Source organism: Melanostigma gelatinosum, assembly GCF_949748355.1.
Source record: "Melanostigma gelatinosum genome assembly, chromosome: 19".
Classification (NCBI taxonomy): Eukaryota; Metazoa; Chordata; class Actinopteri; order Perciformes; family Zoarcidae; genus Melanostigma; species Melanostigma gelatinosum.
This window is the reverse complement of record NC_136652.1, coordinates 13,254,355-13,281,452: the sequence shown is the minus strand read 5'-3', so window position 1 is coordinate 13,281,452 and position 27,098 is coordinate 13,254,355. Positions and strand designations below refer to the sequence as shown.

The 27,098-nt window shown below is 42.2% G+C and overlaps 1 protein-coding gene across 2 annotated transcripts; it reads left to right on the top strand.

The window, feature by feature from the left end:
• Positions 1 to 415: 415 nt before the first annotated feature.
• On the top strand, positions 416 to 26,927 carry fndc1 (fibronectin type III domain containing 1; the record flags this gene model as incomplete). 2 transcript variants are annotated; one of them, XM_079290766.1, is made up of 22 exons in its annotated part: positions 416 to 488; positions 4,680 to 4,871; positions 6,225 to 6,293; positions 8,393 to 8,638; positions 8,834 to 8,932; positions 9,187 to 9,304; positions 9,422 to 9,609; positions 10,191 to 10,298; positions 10,672 to 10,860; positions 10,960 to 13,203; positions 13,385 to 13,500; positions 14,057 to 14,168; positions 14,346 to 14,696; positions 15,902 to 15,958; positions 16,947 to 17,087; positions 19,275 to 19,511; positions 21,987 to 22,095; positions 24,662 to 24,741; positions 24,953 to 24,982; positions 25,269 to 25,430; positions 25,518 to 25,640; positions 26,202 to 26,927. In XM_079290766.1, the coding sequence occupies 22 exons, from the start codon at positions 416 to 418 to the stop codon at positions 26,315 to 26,317; spliced, it is 5,160 nt and encodes a 1,719-aa protein (XP_079146892.1). In that variant the 3' UTR covers positions 26,318 to 26,927. The 2 variants fall into 2 exon arrangements, with proteins under 2 accessions (XP_079146892.1, XP_079146893.1); XM_079290767.1 differs by lacking the exon at positions 15,902 to 15,958.
• Positions 26,928 to 27,098: the final 171 nt, after the last annotated feature.

Sequence of the window (27,098 nt, the reverse complement as noted above, 5' to 3'; positions counted from 1 at the left end):
GCTCAAAAATGAAAAGAGCACTATAGTGGAGATATAATGTTCATAAACCGCAGATCTGAATAATTCTGGCACTAATTAGTGGTTTTGGAATAGAAGCAGTGGTGCTCCCTGACGAGGGAGACATTTTATTAAAAAGTGTCTTTGATTGCATGAAGAGCTGAAAAGAATTGTGACGGAATAAAACATTGAATTTGCATTAAATAAAATCATGAGAACATGTGTCTTCATCCACGTTGTTTTTCTTTCTTTTCTTTTTTTTTTAAAGCTTTTTGCTGAAATAGAACAGCCGAGAGTTCACGATGAGAAGCTGCCGCCGCATCGGAAGAGGGGAGGGGAGGGAGGGAGGGCTGGGATACTCCAGCCCTCTGCATCCAGCTGGTGCGTCGCTCCGCAGCAGTAGCGCGCCACTCTCAATATGGCTTTAGCCGCAAGCAGGACGCTCTTGGCGCTAATCGTTACGTTTTGCGCACCAGGATGCGGATGGGCAGGTAACAGATTTGTATACTTAAAAAAACAAGTGCATGCACTAATATGTTATTCAGCTTGATCACTGCTGAGGCGATGTTGCTTTCTCCTTGTGTGGTTAAAATGTTCAAATTTGATTGATCTTACAGCTGACGTTTGCCATTGACCAGTTTTAGCTGAAATCTGCGAGTTTAGTGCATTACAATGTAATGACTTTTTTCAAACTCAGAATGCTAATGTTATTATTTGGAAGGGAAAGAAACATGTTGAAGTGCGCGCGTGCACATCCATTTCTGTGCGCGTGGGGCATAAACATTTCCCCAGTTGCTGCAAATGTAATTTTAAAAAAACGAAATAGTTTGAATGTCGCCATTTAGAATGCACTGGCCTATTTGATTTGGAGTTTTTGATTTGTCATTTACAGTTGTGAAAGAGTTAGTTTGAGTGAGCAACTTCAGCAAATGAGGATTTTGACAGTATTTTCACTGTTGTTTCTTAATGGGGGGAAAATATGATGCTGGCAGCTGGCCTCTAGCAGCAGATGGAACAAGTCCTTACCTCATACTGTAGGCACGTGTTGGGGAGCTGTGATCAACAATTAGAAGATGGTGATAAATATCAGGCTGCATCATTGTGCTTTCTGCTGAGGGGTATATCATGCCAAATGTGTGGCTGATAAATGACCTGCTAGTAAAATAAATGTTCATGGGAGAGCAGAAGTGGTTGGATGCTTAAGTTTTCTTTCTGTAGGTCCTCTGGACAGAGTTGCATATCAATCAGCAGCTGTTAGAAAGGACTGAGACATTTTCCTGATAGCAAAATGATTAAAAGTGATTCCACAGAGACCGCAGCACACATGTTTTAAAGTTTCTTAAGTACTGTTTGTGAAATCAATTTTCAGGAGAAGACGCCCACATCCTCCAGACAGTCAAAATATCAAACGTGCCATACGGCCTGATCAGTTTTGGAGGGCAGAGAGCCAACCGCTTTGACTGAGTTTCAAAGCCACGTTTCAGCCAGCCCTTTCATTTTTTTTACTCCCTCTTTTCGTCAACATACTCAGTCCACACATATTGTCAGTTGATCTGTAAGTTTCTATATGTCTCCTTCTCAACTCTAAGCACTTAGTGCATGATGCTTTCTCTGAATATAGGCATGCTGCTATTTGTTGTGGTCTTTTCCTCTACGTCGTTTTCTTTTCCATCTTTTCGTAAGTATTTTCAGAGCGGGCATGCACTTTCTCTGCAACACACTGCTTCTCATTCCTTCACGTACATACAGTCACACCTGGGAGCTACTTAATACAAACACAGTTCACTGCTGCGGGCCGCTGAGCAGTTTTGCTGTTAAATGTCTTCCTCTCGGGTGTTTTGACAGTAGTCAAGGAAAAGCAGAGTGTTCCTCATTAACTTTCTCCTCTTACACGTCATTAGTCTAAAATTCTTTACAAAAGTGGATGAAATTGGGTACTTGGGGATATCTGGACACCTAGGCGGAAACAGTGCAAATAGAGAGAAGAGAAAGTTTATTTGGCTAATAAATAATGTCACTTCTTCCATGCAGCCACAGTCCATCAACGTCTGAGTGTAGAGAATTGGGACTGAGAGTGAAGGGAAAATAGGGAATCATGTCTTTGCAGGCCAGTGGAATTACATTTTTTTTGCCCCACTTAACATGCTGGAATTCTGCAGGAGCTCGCGGTGACAGATCTTATAGAAAATGTTCAGGATCAGGAACTTCATAACTTTGCGTTGGGAAAATATGACGCAGATCAAATAGTCCTCATATTTTCCGCAATACTGGGTATGTCTGATCACCAGTACCCCCCCACCCACCTGCAACTTAGCTGCCTGTCAAACCTGCCAGTGATGGCGTGTCTCGTGTCATGATTTCATCTCTAGTGCGGTTCCAGTTGTTTAAACAAGTTTCACCTGAGCCATGAGCACACCTGTCACAGCACACTAGATGTCAGCATACCAAGAGTTTTTCAGGCAGATATAGCACAAATCATGTCTGATCATCAGATGTCAGTCCTCATCAGAGACGCAACATTTGAAACGTTTGGGAAGTCTGTTGGTTCAAGCTTTTAACCACCAACACTGAAATGCAAGGTATGTTTTTAGACTGTTGTTGTTCTGGTCGGCTTCCGTTGGTAAATGTCACACGTCATGTCGTCTATGTATGCATGTAACCCTCCCAAGTTAAACAATGAACTCACTTCAGGTTGTTGCTTCAAATAAAATATCAAAAGCTTGCCAGAGTTCTTTATAGCACCTCTGTCAGCCTCCCTCTGACCTCTGACCTGGTGACTTCGGTCTTGTTTCCTAGAACGTACAGAATGGACCGTCTTAGCGTGACATTGCAACACTTCCTTGTCAACCCGTCCACACACACCTCCTTCAACACACACAGCTTCACTGCCGATCCTGATGGTAGTTTGTGAAAGAAGACAGTTATTATGAGTTCATGTTAAAAGACATTAGGGGTGAGCCGGGGGTCAGAGTCTGTGTGCGAGGTGAGAGGGGTCTCTTGTTAAAGTGGAGCACGTTGCAGGTGCACGAGCACAAGTATTTTGTGGAGTCCTTTGACCTCGGGGCTTACCTGCATATGCTACTTGTACCAAGCTACACATGCACATACACGTGTCTGTCTGTCTCACTCGCTTTTTTTATTTAAAAAAAGAGACAATGACCCTCAGGCCCTGCCCTGATTCTTCACGTAATACTTTCCAATGTCTAACTCAAACACTCTGTCCATCTTCTAATGTCATATTGTTGCCCAAGTTTCCCATGGCAACGCTCTGAAAACAAGCCTCCCTCTGTAAGATTATGATGTTACAACAGCTCAGTTGCTTAACTGCTTCCCAAACTGTTTATTCTTGGATAGCAATCATGCATCTGCTGTGCTCGAAGGAGTCTTGATTTAATCAGAAATATATGTTTTGCCCTTGGATCATAAATTTCCAGAGAGGCCAAATCACAGAATGATGTCTGGTCAGAGGAGCAGATCCCTTCCTACGTAATACATGTTCTTATTGGAAACAGGCTCGGAGTGATTGAAGTTTGTCCAGACTCGTGTCAATGGAGTCTGCCACTAACAGCTGATAAAATTGACTCCACTATAACCCGGCATTAATGAGGATATAATAAGGAGAGATTGAGTTTGGTTTTGGGAAACCCTCTCACACACCTTTATGCACAATGCGATGTAAGTCTGCAGACAACACCTGCAGACAACAAGACTTCAAATCGATGAAGTTATTTTGTGACGATGCTAAACTGAAGGCTATTATAAACATTTGGGGAGCATCGACAGACAGTCACAAGGATCAGCTGTTTATGATGCGGCCAGACAACACTTGCAATTATTTGTGACAGCGATAAATGACCAGCTTGCCAATAAACCCTGAACTACATGATCACAAGTCTCTGCTCTTCCCCTCAGCTCTTTGGAGCACTTTAGTATTATTCATTTCATCCTTTGGTCCAAAACAATACCTTCAACGCGCTCATTAGCACCTTTTCAGCTGCTATTTTCAGCAAAAGAAAAGTTCTGATGAACCGACCGTACGCTATCTGCCCAGCACAAAAAAAGCGCACAGGAACATAAGTTAGCCTCTTGCTTTTATAGACGTAATATTTAGCTGTAACAGAGCCAGATGTTTACCCCAGGAGTCAGTGGAGACCAAAAAAGCAGAGCTAGATGAAGGTGAATATTGGATTTACTTCCATCAGGAGGACAGAAACAAGGCTCTAAATGAATGCCAATGTTACCCGTATTTGACATTATATATGTTAATAGACAACGATTTTCTAACATGCTTCCTTAAATTAAGCACGAGCTATAAAATCTGTCTTGTACTGGATCTAGCCAAGAGAGAGACTGAAGATTGCCTATTGTCCTGAGCCTTTAGCCATCCGAGCAAATCCTCAAATATTCATTTAACTATCAAAATAGTTTGTATTTTTTAGGGCCGCTTTACAAGTAAGTTTCTGCTTCATCAGAATCAGAGTTACTTTCAATGCCAAGTATAATAAATACAGAGGAAATTGTAATGGTGGCATGAAAGAAGAGGTTTATCACTGAGCTTGAAAATAGAACCACGTACTGCTACAATGTGTTGGGGCTGCAAGCCTTTACGATAAGGGATAAAGACAGAGGACTGTTAAAATAAACCTTACACTCAATTGATCCTCACGTCATTTGTTTTGCAGCAGAGAAGCCCATGCGGTCACAAAATGGGAAACAGACATATGTGGAAAAGGGCCTGAGGGAGAGGTGGGAGCCTTCAATTCATCTAGATGGAAGACCTGTGGACCGCTTCGTCATCAGCTCCAACAAACCCACGAGGTCTCACCGCTTCACTAAAGGAAAGGACAGTCGCTCGCATCTACTGGAGGATGTAGGTAAGGCAGAAACATGGAGAAAGTTAAAAAGACAGGGCGAGACAAGGATGAGAGACATGTCTCTGACGATGTTTGAGGTGTGACGTGAACAAATCAAGTGGGAGCTGATGTTTCTAAGAGACCTGATGTCGTACTGCTAACCAAAAAAAGTAATTAAGAGGAAAACAAATGCATGGAGAGCAAGAAAATGAGGTTTGGCTTAAACTATGGAGTAATTGTTCAGATCCCCGAGTTCTGCACTTTCTCAAGACAAGTGCCAAGACTAAGGAGGGAGATGAGCAAAGCCGTGGGAGGTAAAGAGTATGCACACGCACGCATGTGCATGTACTATCAATTTTTATTACAGGATTACATCATGATTGGATGTGTTGTCATCCAAATTTGCCAGACAGAAAGAAAGAGTACTTGGGGGTGGTGGCGTGCGTGTCCGGCGATCATCATTCCGGCTCTGCAGACAGCGGTTATTTTAAGCTTAAGAAGGACATTATTTTTAGGTCTTAATAGCTCCTTTATTCCTAATCCTGCCGTGTAAAACAGTTGTTTCTATACAGTTTGCAGTGTTGACACAGTCTAGCCTGCATTTGTCATTAGTCCATTTTCCTCTGTCCTTGGCATCTTAAAGCCATACTTCATCAGCAGCTCAGAGCAGTCTGCAGCCAACCCTTCTTTTCCACATCCAAACCCAGCTCGGCTCCTTTAACCCAATCCCCTCTGTTGTGGTCACTCGCTGTGTGTTTGACATGAGTATGTGTGGTGGTGAGTGTGGTAGCGGATAGGGTGGAAGTGTTGACTCATGCATTGTCTTGTACGGTGTGTCAGTGCATTCAAATAAGCATCTAGATGCTTTTGTTTTGATGTGAGTGTGTGTGCTGTGGCGGCCTTGTTGTCTCTCCATCTCTGGCACAGTTTGCCATAACGCTCTTGCGACCGAGCAGCAGCGCCTCTGTGTTGCCTTTCCAGAAATTCCTTGCATATCGAATGTTGTTCCCGCAGCAGCATGAGAGCAGCATCAGTATTCATAAATAACACCATGCTGTTCTGCCTCCATATTATTAATGTGACTGGCCAGCCGCTGTTACAGTAAAACAACAAAATGGAGACATGACTTACCAGGAACAACATGGGGCGAGATGAGGGAAACCTTTCTCACTGATCAGAGGGAAAAAACGAATCACAAATATTTTTAAAGTTGACCACAAAAAATACAAATAAAATGTTCACTTGAATACGTCGTCATCAGGTTAAAATTATTCTTTAAATCTGAGTTTCTTTTTAAATTTGAATAATGTACGGCTTGCTTACCAAGTTTCTATCGACAACATCATTTAACATTTATTTTGTTTTATTTTTTAGACCCTGAATGGGTTAACCTGGATGGCTTCGCTGTGTTGGGCGGTGCACCTGTCAGGAACTCATCAGCAGGTAAACTTTGATCTCAAGCCCTCTTTACCAACATTACATAGGAGTGGTTTGTCCATTTCTCTTGCTGGCGATCCAAATTTTACTTTTAAGATTTATTTTGCCTTTAGTATTGAAGGTAATTTTAATTCTCACATATTTATGGTCACTGCTTTCAACAGACCGTAAATGCAGAGAAATTAGTAGCAAACAAAATTGCTTGTACCCTGATTATCCATATAGTGAAGTGTAGGGTGTTGACATATTTTTGTGCACAGTCAATTAATTAAATTAATCAAGCAAGTTTTCAATTGTGGAAATTGTTTTTATTTTTTCCATTTTACATTGTTTTAAATTGAATAACTATTTAATCTTTTTAGAGTAACCACTGAATCACCATGCCACTCTGGATTTTCAGTTGTATTTGTTTGAGAAGACTTCTTCTGGCAAAAGAAGACATAGTGTGTTATGAAGCCTTGCTAGCACATTAGCTTAAGTTATCTAGCAAGCTATCGGCTAATGTTAATCCCTATTTACGTTTATCGTCAGACGAGCAAATATATATATACATATGTATATATATATATATATATATATTTATGTATGTATATATACGCATATATAAATTGCCATTGGTTTGCCAGTTAGCTAGCTAACTGTCTTCGTCAGATGAGACTTATTCCTGCCTCCAATGACGCTCGGCCACTGCAAGTTGTTTGTAAGAATTAAACTGTGGCTAAACTGAGCAATGTAACCAATCCCACTAATTTATTTTTGCAAAGTTTAGATTTGCTTTTGAAGCTGGTGAAATGTCAAAGATGGTGGATAAAAACCTTGCTTTCTTCAGCTGAAAGCACACACATTCTTTAAGCATCCGCCTGAACACACTGAGGTGGGTCTCTGCTGTAGCAGTGGTATGTCTGTCTGTCTGTCTGGAGGCCAGCCTCACAGCACCTCCGACCATCGAGCTTCCAGGAAAAGAAAGAAAGGATTTGGCAACTGTGAGCACTGCGGAGTCAATGGTTTAATGGTCTGCGGCATGGTCACCGGCGCCAAACTATGCACAGTGACAGCTTTCCAGAGAGAGAAAAAGAGGAAGAAGAAAATATGGAAAAGGAGATTTAGGCTGATTAAAACCAAATGTTCTCTTATTTAAGTCAGATAGTACAAGGAGAGACTTCAAACAGGTACAGTGGATATGATAAAGAGGATTGGCTCATTTTATTGCTTTCACAGTGTTGTGATTTGTAGTAAATTAAATAAAACTGGCAATAAGAATGGCTTGATCCTGTTAAGTTGAAGTTGAAGTTTAACTGGCCCCCAATATGGTATACCATAATATAAGGTAAATTTAATTAACTCAGGTTAAATCCACATCTTCACATCCTCTTTGTGTCATGTTTGTATCCCCCAACTTACACGGTGTCGTGGTGGAAGTCCACCAACACTAAAACTCCACCTCTCTCGCTTTTTAAGCCAAAACTGAAGAAAACATTTTGGGTGTGGTGGACTATGTTGGAAAACTTTTCACAGTTGGCCCATCCTACCTGTTTGTTCTCTTTCTTTATGTCTGGCAAAGGAAAACCACATCAAAGCATTTTGTTTTGTCCTTATAACCACTTTGAATTTCGTCAAATCCATTTTCTTACATGAGCTGACCTAGCAGTACTTACCGAGGCTGTGCATGCAGCTTTTGTGATGGGAAATTGGGCAGATCCTTCTCATCTGACAGTGATTATGAGAAACAGATGAATGAGGGATGGAGGGAGGAGAGGAAAGGAAGAAGAGTCACTAATAGGGTGGAATTTAAGCAGGAAGCAGGACAAGTTGGAGCAGATAGGGGTCATGGTGCAGTTCTGCGGCATGTCTCTTGTGTGACGACTGGGCATGTAATCTAACACTGTTGGATGAAAGTGAAATGTAATTCTGTGTTTATCACTGTGCGGATGTGTCGTGAGTGGAGCAATTATATTCAATGAATTTTTCCATGGCAGGTAGTTTCAACAAGACCCCAAAGACAAATCCAGCACAGAACACAGATTATGATTGAACTACGGGGTCATAAAGGTAACATGAACTCTGGTGCCCTCTGACTTTTGCCCACCATTATCGTCCACCAACAGGTCAAGCCAGGTCTCCACAAACTGCTGCCAGAAATCAACTTCCATTACAGCGGGCCACCAGGGTGAACAGAACAGCCCACCCATTGGGAGTGTCGAATACCAGGACACACAGGAGGGCCCCTCAGTCCTCCTCAGGTCCCAGGCAGCCTGAGAGAGCTTTGCCAGGAGCTCCCCCGCTGGAAAGGAGACGCCAACACCACACCAAGCCTCAATCTGACCAGAGAAACCGAAACACACCAAAACTAAGTAAGAGGACTCACATTCTACACCCTTAATTTACCACCAGATTGAAGAGCAAAGCTTTCATTTCAAGTGAAATATGAGGCTGAAAAGACTGGCAGATTCCAAACTACATTTTGCAGATGTTGTCATTACGTGTATAAATCTTTAGTGTCCATATTGTAAACCCTGGCCGTGCCTGGTATCCCTTTCTATTCATAGCATCTGAGTCCGTTCATGTGGTGTCACTGCAGGCACAGAAAGCCCCGGGCCAGAGCGCAGCCGCCAACAGAGCAGTCGCAACCAAAAGAACTACACCAGGTACTTGCAGGTTGACAGAGAATCACTGCATTCCTCTACACATTTATCTGTCTTATTTGCATTATAAATATCTCAAAATACCTCATCAATATCTATGTAGTTGCATGATTGTTGTTTGTCACATTGTCATAAATGTGAGAACCACAGGCCGTCCAATAACCAAATTGAATGACCTTAGGGGTGATTTTAATATTGGTTTGGAGCTCGACATTTTTGTCTTTACATCTTTGTGTGTGTCTATGTCTGTTGTCCAGAGCCACCGGAGTACGAGGCCCAGGACATCGGTGTCAGGGTCATGTCTCCTCAGTCAGTCCTCATCTCCTGGCTTGATCCTGCTGTTGAGATGGGAAAGGTCGGCCGTGGGGTGATCAGGTGGGAATATGTTGAAGTGTGTGTGAAAGAAAGTGAATGAATGAAAAAGATTGACTGAGTAAGAGAGAGCACTTGACCTTCCACTGGAGTAAAACATGCCTTTTTTTCTTAACCCAGATCCTACACAATTAGGTACAGGGAGAAGGGCGAGTCAGCACGCTGGGAGTACAAGGACAGCCACCAGAGGAGGATGATGATAGACACCCTGTCTGCTGATGGCATGTATGAGTTCTCTGTCCGAATCTCTCAGGGAGAAAATCATGGAAAGTGGAGCGTCTCTGTCTTTCAAAGGACCCCCGAGTCAGGTACGCACATGCAGCCACTGCCTGCCGAGAACTGCTTATGGAATATAATTTTGTAGGTCAACTTAGGAAAAGTGATGAGTTGTGAGTCAGAAGGAAAAGCTATAGAAAGCCAAAGCCCTGCATTTTCCTAGAATATAAAAAGATAATTGATTCTTGTGGAAAAAAAATGCAATGTTGCAAAACTCTTTTCAGTTAGCTCTTGTCTACTTATGTCCTCAATACCACACTTCATCGCGTTCAATGCCTATTTGGTATTTGATTCCAGGTTTGGCTGCAGCTCTGTCATGATTGCAGCTGTTAAACCATGCCATAGCGGATCCTGAGCTGCGGTTCATTGGAATGTCAGCATTTACTGCCTGGCTAACATCTTAGATATCAATATAATCTCAAAGGAAGGTTCCTGATAACGTATGGCAACAGTACTTCTCTCAGTTGAAGCCTCTTGGCACAGACTCACTGTTTTTACATTCTTTAATCAGCTATTTCCTCACCCTATTCCATCTATTTTGCTTCTGGTTTCTGTCCTGCTGCTCCCCTTCTCACTGCTGTCTTGACATTCACTTGTTTTCCTCACTTGCTAGCACCATCTGGGCCACCAGAGAACTTTGAGGTCAAGCCACTACGAGGAAAAGGAACTGCTGTCATAGCAACATGGGATCCACCTGAAGAACCCAATGGGAGGATAAGAGGTCAGGCTGGGAAGAATAAGTTAATTCACTTTTGCAATTAAATGAGTGTAAATATATCCTTGGTATTTATTTTCTGCCATGATAGTGCCCCCAAAATTAAAGTTTGCCAGTGGTCATGAATATTTAGTTCCCACTGACAATGTTGGTAATGTAATTGATTGGCACATGCAATAATGAAAATCCTAAATACTAAACATCTGGGAAATGTACAGCAAGCTGAGGTCACATGACTACTTGATGCATACCCATTGTTATATGGGTTTGTTGGGAAAGGGGCAACAATCTTTGCATGCACTTTGGAATTTAAGTTTTTTTCCTGAATGGTCACACTACCTCTCTTCACAACAGTAATTTATGCTCTACCTACACACAGAGTACATCCTGTCTTATGCTCCTGCTATGAAGCCATTTGGAATGAAAAGTGTGACGTACCGTAGCAGCAGCAGCACAGCCACCGTAGATGGTCTCACACCGGGAGATCGGTACATCTTCAAGATTAGAGCCACCAACAGGAGGGGTCAAGGACCACAGAGCAAGCTCCTCAGTGTTGTCATGCCGGGATGTAAGCCCATTTCACTATAAACAGTATGTGTGGGCCTGTAGGCCTATGCGTCAAAATTTGATTAATTCTGTATTCATGACAATTTTTGTCTACTGTCAGCCAGCAGCGCTGCCTCGTCGTTCTCAAAAACCAAGGACAGGCGCAGGACTATCCACACTCCTTCCAAACAGGATACCGACCATGATGAACCTGACCTCCAGTCAAGAAAGGTGACAGAAGAACCAACCACACCCCCTCCTCCACGCTCTGGCTTACCTGTCAATAGGCGTGTACGCCCACTTTCCCAGTCCCAGTCACGCTCACACCACAGCATCTTGTCCTCTGTAAGGGGCTCAGTCAGGAACACAGTGAACAGAGGGTCATCCAGAGGAAGAGCTCAAGATAGAGTGGATGAGGAGGAAGAAGAAGAGAAAATATACACAACGGCATCTCCAGTAGAAGAGACGACAACTATGGAGGTTGTACCGGAGGCAAAAGAACCGGACAATAATGTTTCTCCTGAATTTGAAGATGAAGCGGGATATGATGAAGGGCCTCTGACTACTGAGCGCCCCAGCCTCAAGGTTTCGACGCCCTCCCCAATTAAACCCCGTCCCAATCCTCTGCCCAGGAGGCCCATTAAGATCAGGGTCCATCAAAAACCAGGATCCAAAGCTGCTTCCTCTTCTTCGTCTAACTCTTCATCTTCCTCATCTTCTGGCACCTCCCCCGTTTCCTCCTCTTCTTTTGATCCCTCCTTGTCTTCTACTTCCTCCTCACGTGTTCAAGAGTCAGCAGCAAGTAAAAAGGACTATGTGGCTTCCTCATACCCAGAGAGTAAAGACACTTCCGATAAGCCCAGCACAACACATACTAAACCCTCCTCTACAGTTGTAAAAGAGACCAATTCACAGCAGACAGAGGCTACATCTGTTGGAAGAGGTTCGGTGTCAGCGGGGCGCACCAAGGGGTCTGGGTTGGGCTCTAGATATGGTTACAGTCGAAGACATCATGGAAATGTGTTTCGAGGAAATTCAACTCGAATGTTGAACGGTTACAAACCTGCCGTTACCTCACAGTTGAATTTACCAAGCAGAACTCCAAACCAAGCAACTTCAAACACACATAGCTCAGCAACATCACAGTCCACTTTACCAGACAGGACATCACCTGAGCGAGACACAACACACAGGGAGGGAAATTATGATAGCAATAACAAAGACACAGACGCAGAAGCAATCAAAGTTGAAGAGCCTACTTCAAACTCTAAAGCACAACCCACAGAGGAGAAGAGAGGGGAGGAAGAGGCAAGGGAGGAGAGCAGTAATGAAAAAACTGTGGTTTCTCGTACCAGAATTAGCCCCTCATTTGCTGAAAGGTTCCCTTGGCTAGCTACCCGTTACCCTGGCAGGTTTGGTTCTGGGACGAGAGCTTCATCTCCCAGGCAGGATGGTAGGACCTCCTTGACCAGGACATCATCCTCCATGGGGACTGGTAGACCTGTCTTGAGGGGGACACCCACTAGGGTGTCAGGGGCCACAGGTGCTGCAGGAGTATCTTCAATACAGGAAACCAGTGACGATCGGAGGACTCATGATTCACTAAAGAATGGGGTGGGTTCAGCAAAGCCTTCTTTGACCAATATAAACACAGCCTCTAGTGATGTTAGAAACCCAACTACCTCATCCTCTTCATCATCTTCCTCTTTAGCAGCAACTTCTTCAAACTCTGATTCCCATCATTCCTCTGGTAGACACAGAGTCTCAAATGAGCCAGTCCCTAGAGAAACCTCTAATGACAATAATAATGATCATAACAAGGATTATCTCGATGAAAGGAGTAGAGAAATCAGTGGAAAAAATGATAAAGTTGCTATAAATTCAGCTGACCCTAACAGACATGTAGAGGACAATGACAGTGTGGATACAAGGGAAACTATTTCCAGGACAAGACCTGGATCACCGTCTGGAGGCACTCAAACTCATCGTCGTCCTGGTGTGGGGGGGAACGGGAGGGTACACTCTCCTCTGCTTGCTAACCGACAGTTTGGTGGATCTCGGCTTCCCATCAGACCACAGCCAGTACAGAACTCAATGATGGGTTCTTCAACGTCCGATTCCTCCTCATCATCATCTGACTCTTCTTCCTCAAATTTGCCACGGCCAGTTTTGATCTCAGATCGTGATGTTGGTAGTGGTACTACTGTGACAAAGACAGGGGGAATAATTGGAGGCAACTCCCAGTCTACATCGTCATCCTCAGCATCTTCATCATCATCTAGGGGCCAGGGAGGTCGGCCTCGCTATCCCATTGTCAGAGGGAAACCGACCAATGGAGGACAACTCAAGCCTGCAAATGGAAATGGTAAAGTGCATGTGATTTAAAGTTGCTGCCAGTGCCACTGCCTGCTACTGTATTACTCAAAAGGTGCAACGATTTTCTTAGGCAAAAGGCTAACTGATCAATCATTTGTAGATGTTATGATACAGTAATCAGTTCATTATTTAGTAACAAAATAACTTTTCTTGAATCGTATAATTGTTAGGTAAAAATGGACGACCAAACCTGACAGCAACAAATGATAAAGATCCCTCTTCCTCTCGTGGAACCAGCAAGGCCATTGGTCAAAAGTTGATCACAGGACCTGATGGAACCAAATGGGTAACTATGTTTAATGGTTTAGTGATTCTAACAATGGATGTAATCTTACATTGTGATGCATATTATTCTTGAATATTTTCTTCTGGAGTAGCATGAAATACTGATGTAATTTATCATTTTAAGGAACAGTTCAAAATTTTGGGAAATGCACTTGTTCAGTTTTTTGCCGAGTTTGATTTAAAGAGTGCCACTCTAATATCTGTGGAGTAAATATGAAGTTACAGCCATCAGATGATTCGCTTAGCTTAGCATAAGGACTGGAAATGGGGAAACAGCAGGCATGGATCTGTCAAAGGGTAGTCTCCCATGGTAGACAGAGGCTGTTTTGTGCTAACATAAGCTATTTGGCTGCTGGTCTACTGATCTAACAAAACCAAAACATTGAACAAATGTCTATATCTATATTTCCCATTCTAATGGTTGACTGAATCTGTTTATGAAAATCAGTGAATAGGAGTATTACTTCACTACATTTCCCAGTCAGGATCAGGCAGTTATTAAAATTGTATCTATATGAATTGCTGTATAGATGTAGCAAACATGTTTTCCTCTCCAGGTAGTAGACTTGGAACAGGGGTTTCTTATGAACCAGGATGGTCAAGTTCTCCAGGACTCCCAGGGCAGGCCTAAGAGAGTGGTGCTTGGAGAAGACGGACGCACCATTTTTGGTGATAAGCTTCTGTCAATCTTGCACGACATTTAAAAAAACAGTATACAGCTTGAATATATGAAAAGAAATAGCTTGAATCGTTCTCATTATTCGGTTACTGTTAACAAAAAGTAAGCTGCAAGAATACATTTTATGTTGACCCAACTCTTTGCTTCTCCACTCCACCTACCAACAGACCACATGGGTAGTCCTCTGTTAAACCAGGAAGGTATGGCTCTGTTTGGCCACGGCCGAGAAAGCCTGCCTGTGGTCAATCCCAAAGACAAGGTCCTCATGGTTGGAGGGAAACCTATACTTGGCTTGGACCTTCCTCACCTCAGAACCACCACCACCACCAGGGCTCCTACCACCACCACCACCAGGGCTCCTACCACCACACCTGAACCCACCACCACTGACTGGATCATAGAGGAGTCTACCACTGCGCCGCCATTCCCAACCTGTCCACCTGGAACCTTCTCCAATACAGATGAATACGGGTATCCAGCGCTGGATGCAGAAGGAATATTGGACTGTTATCCAGAAGGTGAGACTTTGAGAAAGACATACCTGAAAGTCATTATAACGCACTGCAGACAGCATTTTAAAAGATTATTCTAGAAAGAGATTCATGCTGAAGGAATGAAACAAAATACTGCTGTGCCCCAACTTGCAACATAGCTGAGTAAATAGATTTTCCACATAACTGAATGCAAGTTCAGGGAATCATTTTAGAGCCAGAATAGTGACTTCACTAAATTGCTTGGTTGTATTGTTTGTCATATCCATCCAGGCCAAGGCCATGAGTGTTTCCTGTCTGTGCCCACAGAGTCCTATAACTTTACAACTGTGTGTGACTTAACTGTGTGATCTGGTCAGTGTGTGTGTGTGCGTGTAGATGTGAGACCACAGAAACCACATCCAAGTCTCCACATCTGGTGGCTCAATGCGGTCAGAGTGGTTTAAACATACTACGAGTTGTCAGTTGCACATTGCCTTTTGTGTTATTGTACAAAGACAATGAATGAAATATACTTAAAACACATGCATGGACACCCGAACCATGGGTATTATAGTTGTTACATTACACATGGTGGAACATTTGAAAATAATTTAAGTGAACCAAGCCTGTAATGTCAGAATTTTAGATTTGCAAACAACCAAAACACTCAAAAGTATTTAAAACATAAATGTACCCCATACATACACCTAAACAAATCTCACTATGTGAGCACAGAGCTTCCATTGATTTTTGTGTTTCATTATGAACTTAACATTGTAAATGTACAAGTATTTGGTTTGGGACTAACACACAAGAAAATCTTGCCAAGCAATACATAGATTTCTAGTGTGTGGGTCCTACAAGCAGTGATTTCTATTCGAGAAAGAAACAAAGTGATGATGATTTATATCTGCAGTGTAGTTTCTGGGATATTGTTGTTGTTTGTTGTTGTTATAACAACTGATCAAATCCGAAAAAAGCTTATACTGCAAACTGATACAGCTGAAGTCTAAAATAACATCATTTGAACACTTTTTTTTCTAACTCATCACACAATTAAGTTCACTGAAATCTAGCCAGAGTTACATTAGTGTCAAAATGTGTATTGGTGATTGCACCTACAGCATGTATTCAAGTAGGTTTGTCTATATTGAAGCTTGGGTGTACATGTCAATGTGTGTATGCTAGCTCAGAAATATATACATGGTCATGTGAGATTGATGCTACAGCTTGTTCTACTTCTCTGACAGAGGAATCCTCAGGAATGGAAATGGACTACATGCCTGATGCTTTAGTTCTTAAGAAAGGTATTGGCTGAGTTTGGCTTCGGACCGTCTTACCGCTACTGGGCTTTACTACATTACATGCTCATTGTTTGTTGACTGTTTACTGCACTGTTTGTTTGTTGTCTGTTCATGTGTCATCCTGTCTCTTCCTCTTTGCCTTGCATGTGGTCTTCACTTTGTTTCTCTTCTTGTATGTTTGTTTGGCCTGGTCTCGGTTCACGGCTGGGGTTTTTGGATATTTTTCCATTATGGTCTGCTTTTAATCACATTTATTCCAAAAACTTGATCATGTGGACTGCATTACTAAGCTGAAGAGAATGCCCTGGCTTATGATCGAATGCAATGTTTTTGCTGTTGTTGATGTTGCTTTGTAATGTGATAGAATATGAACCTCAGCTTCAGCTGAACACCAGCTGAGTGGGAAACTGCAACATTTGGTTGATGTGAGCCATTGTTCTAGTTTCACTACATGTGTTAGGATCTATCAAGGATTATGTTGCATGTGAGCAGCATTTGATATTTGCTTTCTTTTTGGGGTCTGCTTGAGAAGACACATTGAGCATTACAATATTTTCTTAGCATTTCCCTGCCACGGCTCAAAGCTGGTTGCATGTGTGTGGACCATGATGTAATGCCAAGGCCCACTGATGCGGGACAGGGGAAAAAAACAGCAATGAAAGCAGAAGAAACTAATTGGATTTCCCCCATTTGTCAGCCTTGGAGACTTGTGAAATGGCCGTTGTCGTCAGGCCCCCCTCGTATGGAAAATATGGGGAGCAAATCATCACACAAGAATACATATTTGGGTGGTAGGGGTAGAAGAGGTTATTTCAAAGTGAGCTCACACATCTGCCCACAATTCATTACATCTATTTGACACTCTTATTCCACAGATCATGGTGCCAATTACAAAGGATTAATGAAACACAGCAGCAAAATATAGAATTTGGATGTAAATAATATAAATGTATTTGAATCAAAAGCTCACTGACACATGTGTTGTTGTTAGATGATCTTTTTGTCCACACCACCTTGCCCCCAACAACCACCCCCACCACGACAGAGATCCCGACTCCAGAGCCGGACACCAGACCATCCAAACACGGCCCGTCATCGGAGTTTGACCGCAGTGGGAAGAAACGATTCACAGGTACTCAAAGACTGAAATGAGTGTGTGTCAATCAACAAGAGTATTACTTTGCTTACTTTGGCCTCTCATACTAAATTTATATCACCTCATCTGGTTGCAGAAACAGTCCACAATATTCTCATGACAGAAATAAAGATAGCATCTACTCGACTCCAACCTTAAAAAAAAGACATAATGTCAGAGGTCCTTTCAACAGCGCTGTGTTTAATGGCTGCACTTTTTGTTGTGTTTCAGCTGTTGAAATAACAATTGTGAAGACACTGCAATGGTTTCAGTATCTTGCAACTTTAATACATATTTAGACAAATACCAGTAAGTACTCACTATATAGCTTTGGAAGTTCATCGACGCAGTGAAAACCAAGATATAATGGCTTTTGGTCCTTAGGATTGTCATGTTCCAGAAATGCTTGATCCTACACTTCCCATAATGCAACTCAGGCCAAGATGCATGACAGATGACGCATCAATGATTGTTTTCAGACTCGACAAAGGTCGTTCAAGAGCCATGGCAGACTTCACAAGCTGTGTAACACATCCCATAGCAAGTATTTTGACTTATGTAAAGTGTAAAGTAAAAAAAAAAGAGTGTAAAGTAATGCACACTCTCTGACCAATCAGAATTAGTGGTTACCATTCTGGATGCAAATGAGTGCCAAGTCTGTTACTCGTCAAACAAAGTGGATAAAACCTTGAGTAACGGCGTCACCATCGTTCATTGAAGGATTAAATGCAACTTGTTACTGTCACAGTTGTAGGGATCTTTGTGTGCAATCTTTTATATGGGTAGATGCATGGCTGTGTCTTTACCAGTGCAATGGCAGAGCTATCAGTATCATCTGCTCTGGAAGCAACAGTGGGACAACAACATGGCTTACTCTGGACACCATCTTTCTTGGTAAACAATGACTGCCTTGTGATTCCCTCACATAGAGCCATCTGAAAACTGTTTTATAAAAAAAAAAAAAAAGAGCAGTGGGAAATCAAAAAAGTTAAGGGTGCTGACCTCAGCACTGAGAGAAGCATTTGTTGGCTCATCCACTTTCATATTTATTAGTTTAATATAGTTTAAGTTCACTTCAGTAGCCTGCCAGTCTACTGACATGATTTGTATCACTCTCACTCACTTATATGATTATCCTGCTTGAGATAATAATTCTTAGCAGTTGCATGCATCTGCTTTACAGTTAGATCCAGATGTATGAACGTAGCCACAGTGGACTAGAAAATCAGTACCATGATGTTTGGACTAACAGAATGCTATTTATGCCTTACTGGACTGATATTAGAATCGTCATTATGTGAACTGTCCTGATGCTGTTTCGCAGTGTCATTTGATCCATGTCTGGCTCACACACGACAGTTTTTGTCAGTGTTTTTGGATTTGGCTTTTCAACAAGCAGAATAAGACAGACAGAATGACACATAAACAGAGCAAAACATCTGGATCGTCTGTGTGTATGAGCCTGCACTGATCCTCGACATGTGGATGCTGCTTACAAGCACCCTGTGTATAGACAGACACGTCAATCTGCTTACCTTGACGACAGATCATGTATTTCAGTGTATGAGTGCGTAATACATAAGCTATATGATTGCGTATACACATACAGTAGGAGCTTGCGAAAGCCTAAACCCATACAGCCTCACAGACTGTGTGTTGTTGTGTAGATAGGCTGTCAGTAGCCTATCTACACTCTTGGCGTGTGCAAAGGGACAATCATCTGGGGAGGTAGGAGCGACTCCGGGCTCCAGTGGCTCCCTTTAAATCGCAGCCACACTAGGAATAGTGGGATAACTGAAGTATTCACATCTGTAAGTCCAGCTGGCTTTTTTCCAGAGTTCTTTGAAAACAAACAAAAAAAGACAAAAGGCGCTGGGGAGGAAACAAAGGAAAGATTGTGGGTATTCACATGAGCCAGGTACCCACTTTTAAAAAGGACTACGAACAAACCTCAAATTAGGCTATTTCAAAATGACTGACTGGAAAAGTTAAAATAGTATGACCTAGAAAATTATTAACATCTTTAAAATTCTGTTACATACAAAAGTCCGTGCCATTAACATCAATGATTTTAATAAATAATGCAAGATAAATATTGGTATTTATTATTAATTGCCTATATGAGGCAATTACGTAGTTAAAATAAATAACTTCTCCTTTCCATTTCATTTTTCTTGACATCAGCTCCCCATGTGAACTACATCCAGAAGGACCCGGCTTCTCCTTGCTCCTTGACGGAGGCTCTGGAGTATCTTCAGGTTGACATCCTGGAAGGCCTGATGGAGAAGGACAGCCTGGCAGCCAATCAGAATCAGCCTCCCAAAAACAAGCCTTATAACCTCACTGTGGTCGCCATGGAGGGCTGCCACTCATTTATCATCCTGGACTGGAGTCGCCCACTGAAGGATAACATGGTGTCAGGTAGGAGATGTTTTGCCATAACTTAAAGTCCAGGTAAAGTAAAATTTAAGATGTGTCTCTAAACACATTATACATGTGGGCCGCTGCATTGGTTGGCCAGTGCACCGTCACAAAATCCATAAATTTTTACCAACCGTCTGGCCCGCTCTGTGTTCCTGTCATATGGGGTGCACATGAGAGCATGCTGCATGCGCGTTCCAGTTAAACTTGTGCTTTCGTCATAGTCTCCAGCGTACCCTACTCCGTTGTTACTGTTTGCCGATCTTTATCAGTGGAGGAATTGTTTTGAGCGTTGCAACCCACATGAAATGACTTGTTTCACCGTCAGAATTGAATCTATTCGGTCAGATAACATTTTGAAAGTCTAGAAGAGCAGCAGAATGGTTTTTTTGTGGTTAATAATGTGTTCACTTTTATGTAGTTCTCTGCTGTGATTGCACGCCAGTCGTGTGCCATTAAACCGTTGTAAAAGAAGAGAGCTTTAATTGATAAAAACGTGAAGTAAATATGGCATTATTGTTTGTGTCACGGTATTTATTGGAGGAACGTTGCAGTAAACACGTTCCTTTTGTCGGCCACTGGTATTTGTCTCTGTTTCATCAACCTTTCATGTTAACATATGTTACCAACATCCCTCCTGAGATCTTATTCCAGCAGTTTATTGTGAATAAATCAGGAAAAGGTCGCATTGAACACAGGGAATAGGGCTCTTAAGCTTCTGCATAGTTTCTCAGTGAAAACCAAAATTCCGTTGACCTAAAAATAAAGGGGGGGGGGGGGGGGTTCTGGGACAGAGCAGAGACTGAAGATAACAGCATAGTGTATGACACGTGGTGGGCTATCAAAGGTAGCAGCCTGGCCAGCTATAGAGGCAGTACGTTTTCTTTGGCAGGAAAACAGGAGCTCCTGGTCATGCTTTGGGCTGGTCTGTCCACAGATGTGTAAAACAGACAGTTGGTCTTTACCACCACTGCTGTTTTCTTCCCCACTTTCTTTCCATCTGCTCTCCCTGGTGTATCCTCTCTGCTCACACACACACTATCTTGACGCTGTCTGCATAACTTGAATGCATTTTTGCACTTAATTTGTCTGGAAATGACTTGCGCCAACACTATTTTCTCCCATTTAAAATACTTTCATTTAGTTGTATCTTACATACCATGCTACATTCCATAAACTCATTTATTTCTTTTAAGGTTCATGACGCTGATGTACGGTTGGTTTCTCTGCTTTTATGTGTGATAAAACAATTTCAGTCATAACTTTTATGTGAATGTATGTATTGTGTATTGCTAAGATATACACTGTAAATACAGCTGAAATGATCTGCAGGTACAGTTCACACATGCAGATACAATCACAGGGTGGTGTTTTAGTTATTAGGGCGTGTTTGCACAACCGTGTCTTACAGTAGGAGTTATGGGTCACAGCTTTCAAAACAAGTGGATGGAAACAGCTTTTAGCAAGTGGACTCAAGAGACGAGGGACAACATTGGCATACTTGCTTTTTTTTTAACCTAAACCCAACGTCTGGTTCCGTTAACTCTGATGCATCGACGACCTTTTGCTGAAAGGTTTTGGGCGAGACGTGCTAATTATTCACGGAGTATAATTAGTGTTGCACTTGGCTCAAAGGTCCAACTCCTTTGGAAACACTTAACGCCTAAAGCAGAGAAAGAAGAGTAGGCAAGAGTCTACATATTACCCTATGAAACCTCAGTTTAACAATGTAGAATGGTGAATGAATGAAAAACCAAAAGAAGAATTACAAAGTAGCACGTATTTCCCTCCTCTCCTGTCAGCGGCCAGCTGTGTTGGTATGGCTCCAGTAAAAATAGAAACTTAGACTCAAAAGTCCAACAGAAACAGTTGGTAGTTTGATGTGCGGCGGAGCTGTTATCCACCGTTGTGAGTGATTGAGCACGCCGTGACTTGAGGTTGCTTTCCGGATTCTAAGGATTACTCTGAGAAGAAGAAAACACACTGCCAGGTTGGAGGACAGTCAGCATGACTTGCCAGGGCAACAGTTTTTCTTTGGTTAAATATATATGGCGGACCACCTACTCTCACAAAATAGTTGAAAGCATAAAATGAATGTTTAGGTCATGTGCGGCCAAGGTTGATCATGCAAAAAAGTTGCACAGGCTTTAGAGGTGCTGGGTTTGTTACATTTGGACTGAGCCAGAGTAGCTGTTTCCCCATTTGTGCCAAGCCAACCATACCAGCTGCTGGCTTTAGCCTCATATTTACCTCATAGAGAGTGCTGTCGACTGTCTCATTGGTAAGTGTAAGTGTCTAAGTCTCAAAATGTGAAAGTATCCCTTTAATGGTGAACCTCAGGGTATTGTTTCGTTTCACATTAAAATGGATATAAACGTAAACAATGTCTTCCTAACTTATTGTCTGGAACAGTGATTTCTTTTTCAGCTCTTTTCTAACACCTAATGCCCATTTATTCTGTATTGTTCCCTGCAGGCTACATGGTCCACAGCGCTTCATATGATGATGTCCTCAACAATAGATGGTCCACTAAACCCTCCAGCGGGACCCACCTGGCTTTGGAGAATCTCAAACCAAACTCTAGGTAACACATAACCCACCTGGTGTGTACATCATTGTGTATGCATGGTTACGATGCTTAGAGGGCGGTTGATCTTACAGCAACGCTTTCATGTTCATTGATTCACAGTATCGTCTCCCACATGGGAGTCATAAAAAAAGGGAACCTGACCTTATAAACAAAGATATGCTTTGTTGAAAGACCCCTTATCCTGACCTGCATGTAATGTTTACGATGAGGTCGCTGCCTCGGGTGCAGGTGCTTGGCTGTGGCTGAGTGTTTATATCACCAAGCCGCCATCGCATAATGCACAGAACATGCATTCTGTCTGGATGAATTGTGACATTGAACCAGACTGACACTGATCAGAGCAGAGTATGACTTGGATACTGATACTGTAATGCTTGTATACGGTTTCGTAAAAACCCTCAGAGTGAAGTAAATCAAGTTTGGCTAAATGGAAGCAGGTAAAAAAAAACGTAAATACAGCACACACTATCTGACACTTCCACACAGTATACAGTCACCTAGGTCTGTTTCAATTATTAGAGCGTGTTTCCAAAACCCTGTTTTATGAGACACGGGTTACGGTTTTCAAAATAAATGCATGGAAACAGCTTTTAGCACTTGGGCCCATGAGAGGAAGGGAGAGTTGTTACCCCAAACCGCCCAAATTCTTGTTTCATTTATAGCTGTGCACCTTTTGCTTGTAAGTTGTGCATGTAAATAATGCATGTTTTAAAATCCTCCAGCTTCTTTGCAAATGCACTGTTTTTTTAGTCAATGTATGAAGCAAGTTATAAATTGTCTTCTAGTACTAGCTCAGAACCTGCAAGCTGTATGCCACTCAAGAATCTGGTGGAAAAACAGTTTCAGATGTGTGAGTTCATCAGGGATAGAAGTATCAGGCACACATTTGCTTGAGGTGTTATGATAAGTGTCTTATCTTGGGCCTTAGAAAAGCAAACACCTGCTGGCGGAACACAAGAGTAAAGTTTTCCAAGTGTCTGCAAAGAGGGATTCCCTCCCTGGCAACCAGTTCGTATTTGTGATAGTGTCTCTCGCGTGGTTACTGTTGATCCTGGGATGTCTTATGCGGCAGTGTTGGTATTTCCTATGCTGCAGGCTCCTTCTGCCTGCTGAGCTGCACCAGGCACGTAGATTCACATGTGGACAAATTGGATGCACAAGTTTTCCTGCTGATAAATGGCGTGACTGACAAAGGATTTTAGTTTTAACGATTCCAGCTTGTGAGAGAATTTGCTGCGTGAGTAAATTGATTCTCTTCTTTGTTGGTCACACAAAACAAGGCGTTTGATGAGGTCGCAACGTTTGTTTTTCGTGTTTTATTGTCCAAAAATAATCCATTCGAAAATATACACCAGATGAGGTCTCATCGATGATGAAGATAATCATTTAGTTGTTGCTGTATTCAGGTTTCTCTTGCAAAATTGATCTAAACCTCAGATCCAATTTGAAACATTGGTTCATGCTTGTTTTTTTGTGTCTTAGAACAGTTTTCAGTGAATATCGACTCGCGTACAAGTTTGCTGTAATTTTTGTGGCTGAACTATCACATATTGTATACTGAGGCGCATATAATATGGCCATGCTGAATTTGGCCTTGAGTTTATGTGCAGTTGCCACATAGATATTCTTCTGAAGTGAAGACAAAGATCGATGCTCTGAATGAGCCCTCTGTATTGCACGTTTCAAAGGGCTAGCTCGGCTCAATGTAGAATTTCGTGGTCCGTTCTCTGTTTTTATATTATGACTCACATCATTTTTTTTTACCTTCTCCAATTTCTTCTTTCATTACATCATCTCTCTGCAGCTGCCTCTCTCTCTCTCTGGCGATATATATTTTGGTCGCTTGTCACGTGGCTTTTGGTGATTGGATCCAGGCCTCGGGGCTGTACGTCGTGGAAGTTTTTTTCTAGGAATTGACTGACCATGAACTTACTGTATGCGACCTTGCAGAGTGAAAGGGAGCAAAAATGCTCACAATACTGCATGAATGAACACACACTTGCCCAAACACACCAGCCAGCTACAGTGGAAACGTTTGCAAACTCTCTGTCACTGGGGTAGTTTTTAATCTGATAGGATTTAATTATTCTCCACCATCCGGCGACTAAGTGAGCTCTCTGTGATGAATGTCTCCTTTAAGGACTCTTCCTCTCTTTCAACCCCCTAACATTTATTCATTTTCAGGATATATATATATATATATATATATATATATATATTTATCCCTATGCTTTACTTGTTCCATGTCCCTCCTTTCGTCTGTCTTTCATTTGTATCTTCTATCAGTTAATCTCCACTTGTCTAGAAGCCTCTTTTTCCCCTCAGCGCCTTTCCCTCCTTCTCCCTTCAACACAAGCCAAATAGCCATTTTATTGTGCTGCGCTCACTTTGGATTCGTACGAATACAAAACAGTCTACTCAGCCAGACTGAAGCATGCCCAGTCATCTGCTATGGTCATTAACATTTTCCTCACTTTCACACAGTCACAACAACACAGGCAGAATTACACTTTAACTCTCTCATGTAAATCCTTATGTTGTGTTTTTTATTTTCATCCAGGTACTACTTCAAAGTGCAGGCCAAGAATGTGTTTGGTTTGGGACCCATCAGCGATACACTCACCTATGTCACCGAATCAGGTGTGTAACCCGTCAACGCTCAAACTAGCTTTGGATCTTCTGCTTGCATTGCAATGCAAGACATCTTTGCAGTGAAAGCAGACTAGCAGATTTACTCTGTGTTATGTGCATTATGGGTATTTCATTCTCAATATCAGGAGAATGCATTAAACCTGCAGTGCTGCCTGTTTGCTTTTCCTCCCTTGTGAAATGATCGCATTCTTTCTTTCAGACGATCCTCTTCTCATTGAAAGACCACCTGGTAAGTCCATACACCGACTGCACATCTCTAGTTTGAGGTAAACTGGCCATATCCCACCAAAGCTGCAGGTTTTAAAGAGGGAACCTTCGTGCTGTTAGCGTTCAACCAACGACTGTTTTTGATTAAGTGTGACATACTGTCAAATATTATCTTCATTGTTCAGCTTTACAGACACAATTGATTTTATTCTCTCTATCGTCTCATCCTCCTCATACATGATGTGTCTATTCATAGGATATGCATATTCTTTGCCACAACATGATGCATCTCCTCCTCTGCTCCTCAGGTGGGGAACCAATCTGGATTCCCTTTACCTTCAAGTATAACTCAGCCCACAGTAGCTGTAAGGGCAGCCAGTACGTCAAGCGGACATGGTACAGGAAGTTTGTGGGTGTGGTTTTGTGTAACTCTCTGCGATACAAGATCTTCATGGGAGATAGTCTTAGAGGTAACGTATGACATCACCTATATTTAAACCTGTTATGGTCAGTACTTTTCAGAATGATGATACCCACTTCCCTTTTTCTATGCATAGAGCCCTTTTACAGTATAGGGGATACATTTGGCCATGGAGACGACCATTGTCAGTTTGTGGATTCCTACAGGGACGGAAGGACCGGTCCGGAATACCTCTCAAATCATCTGCCCCCAGCACAAGGTGAACAAGTTGCACATGTGTGGTCTTGATATTTAGATCTAACCTATTATGTGTTTTTTTTCCCATGCAGTCTGGTCTCTCCGGCTCCTTAGTGGACCAGATGCATTGATGGTATCTATGCAGAATACAGATGTCTTGTGTTGTTCAAATGAAGACTTTTTCAAAGGACCTTAAAGGGTTTAGCATGTGTTAGCCCAAATGGCACCTGCTTTTCATTACTGCAGACCATTTTCCTCATTATACCTTAACTTCTTCAATTAATGTCAGAACTTCTTAGCCATTGTTTGTTTCAGGTCATGTCAGTACACAATGAGAATATTTGAAACTTGAGCATCATTTTGCTGGTAGTTGGCTTTATTTTTCGATCAAAGTCCCATTGGCCGAATGAAGTTAAGTAGTTATGAAAACCTTCTCTTGTTGCTGTGTTTGTTGTAGTGGCTAACCGCCTCCCTTCCACTACAAGAGCTCAATACGGATGACATCCAGACACGCTCGCTCTTTTTTGCTGTTGATACATTTCTGCAAATGACTGAACAGCATTATCATTCCTTTCTCTTGCAGGATTTTATCGCGCCTACAGACAGCAGCCGGTTTCATTTGGAGTTATTGGTCGACGCACGCCCCATCCATTCGTGGGCTGGTATGAATGCGGGGTGCCCATCCCCGGGAAGTGGTAAAACAGAAGGAGTAGGAGACGTTGTTACCGTGGGCTTCTGTATCCTGCCGCAGGCTCTCACCGTCTCTGGTCCTGCCGTTAAAAACAGACTTTTGCCTGCCACAATGAAATGACACCACTACGAATTCATAACAGCGTCACAGAAAGAGAATATAGTACTTTTTAAACAACTCAATCTATATCATTACAATGCACTTTTTTATATAAAGCAGTCTGTATATGAGGGGGAAAAAATAAGCATGTGTGCTTTTGCTGCGTGTAAGTCTGGCCTTAAAGTGTCTATTTCCAACTATTTCCAACTATCCTAAAGACAGGTGTTATTTATCTCATCAATAATGCACTCACACAGTCAAACCAGTGACATTGGATCAAAGCACAAGCTGCGAAGCAAACTGTAAGAATGGGCACTTACAGTAAGGTGTATGTAGGTCTGTTCATTTTCAATCGTAAGATTTGTATTTCATACTGTAATGGCTTCTGACAGCTACTTTTTGTTTGTTTATGTGTGTTCTTCAACCATCACCTTTTTGAATTCACCAGAATTCATTCAAAGTTACTGTGTAAGTTTTGTATGTATACAGACAAAGAATAAAAGACCAAATATTTGCTCAGGAATTGTGAGAGACTGAATAAACGGTTATGGAAATCACAGCAATCCAAAAACATGAATATTGAATTCTCCTGCTGCCACATTCTTTTCTAGCAAAAGCTTCCAAATGTGTTTGGCTCATTCTAAGCTAACGAAAACGCAACAATTCTTAGTTTCAGTTGATTGCACACTA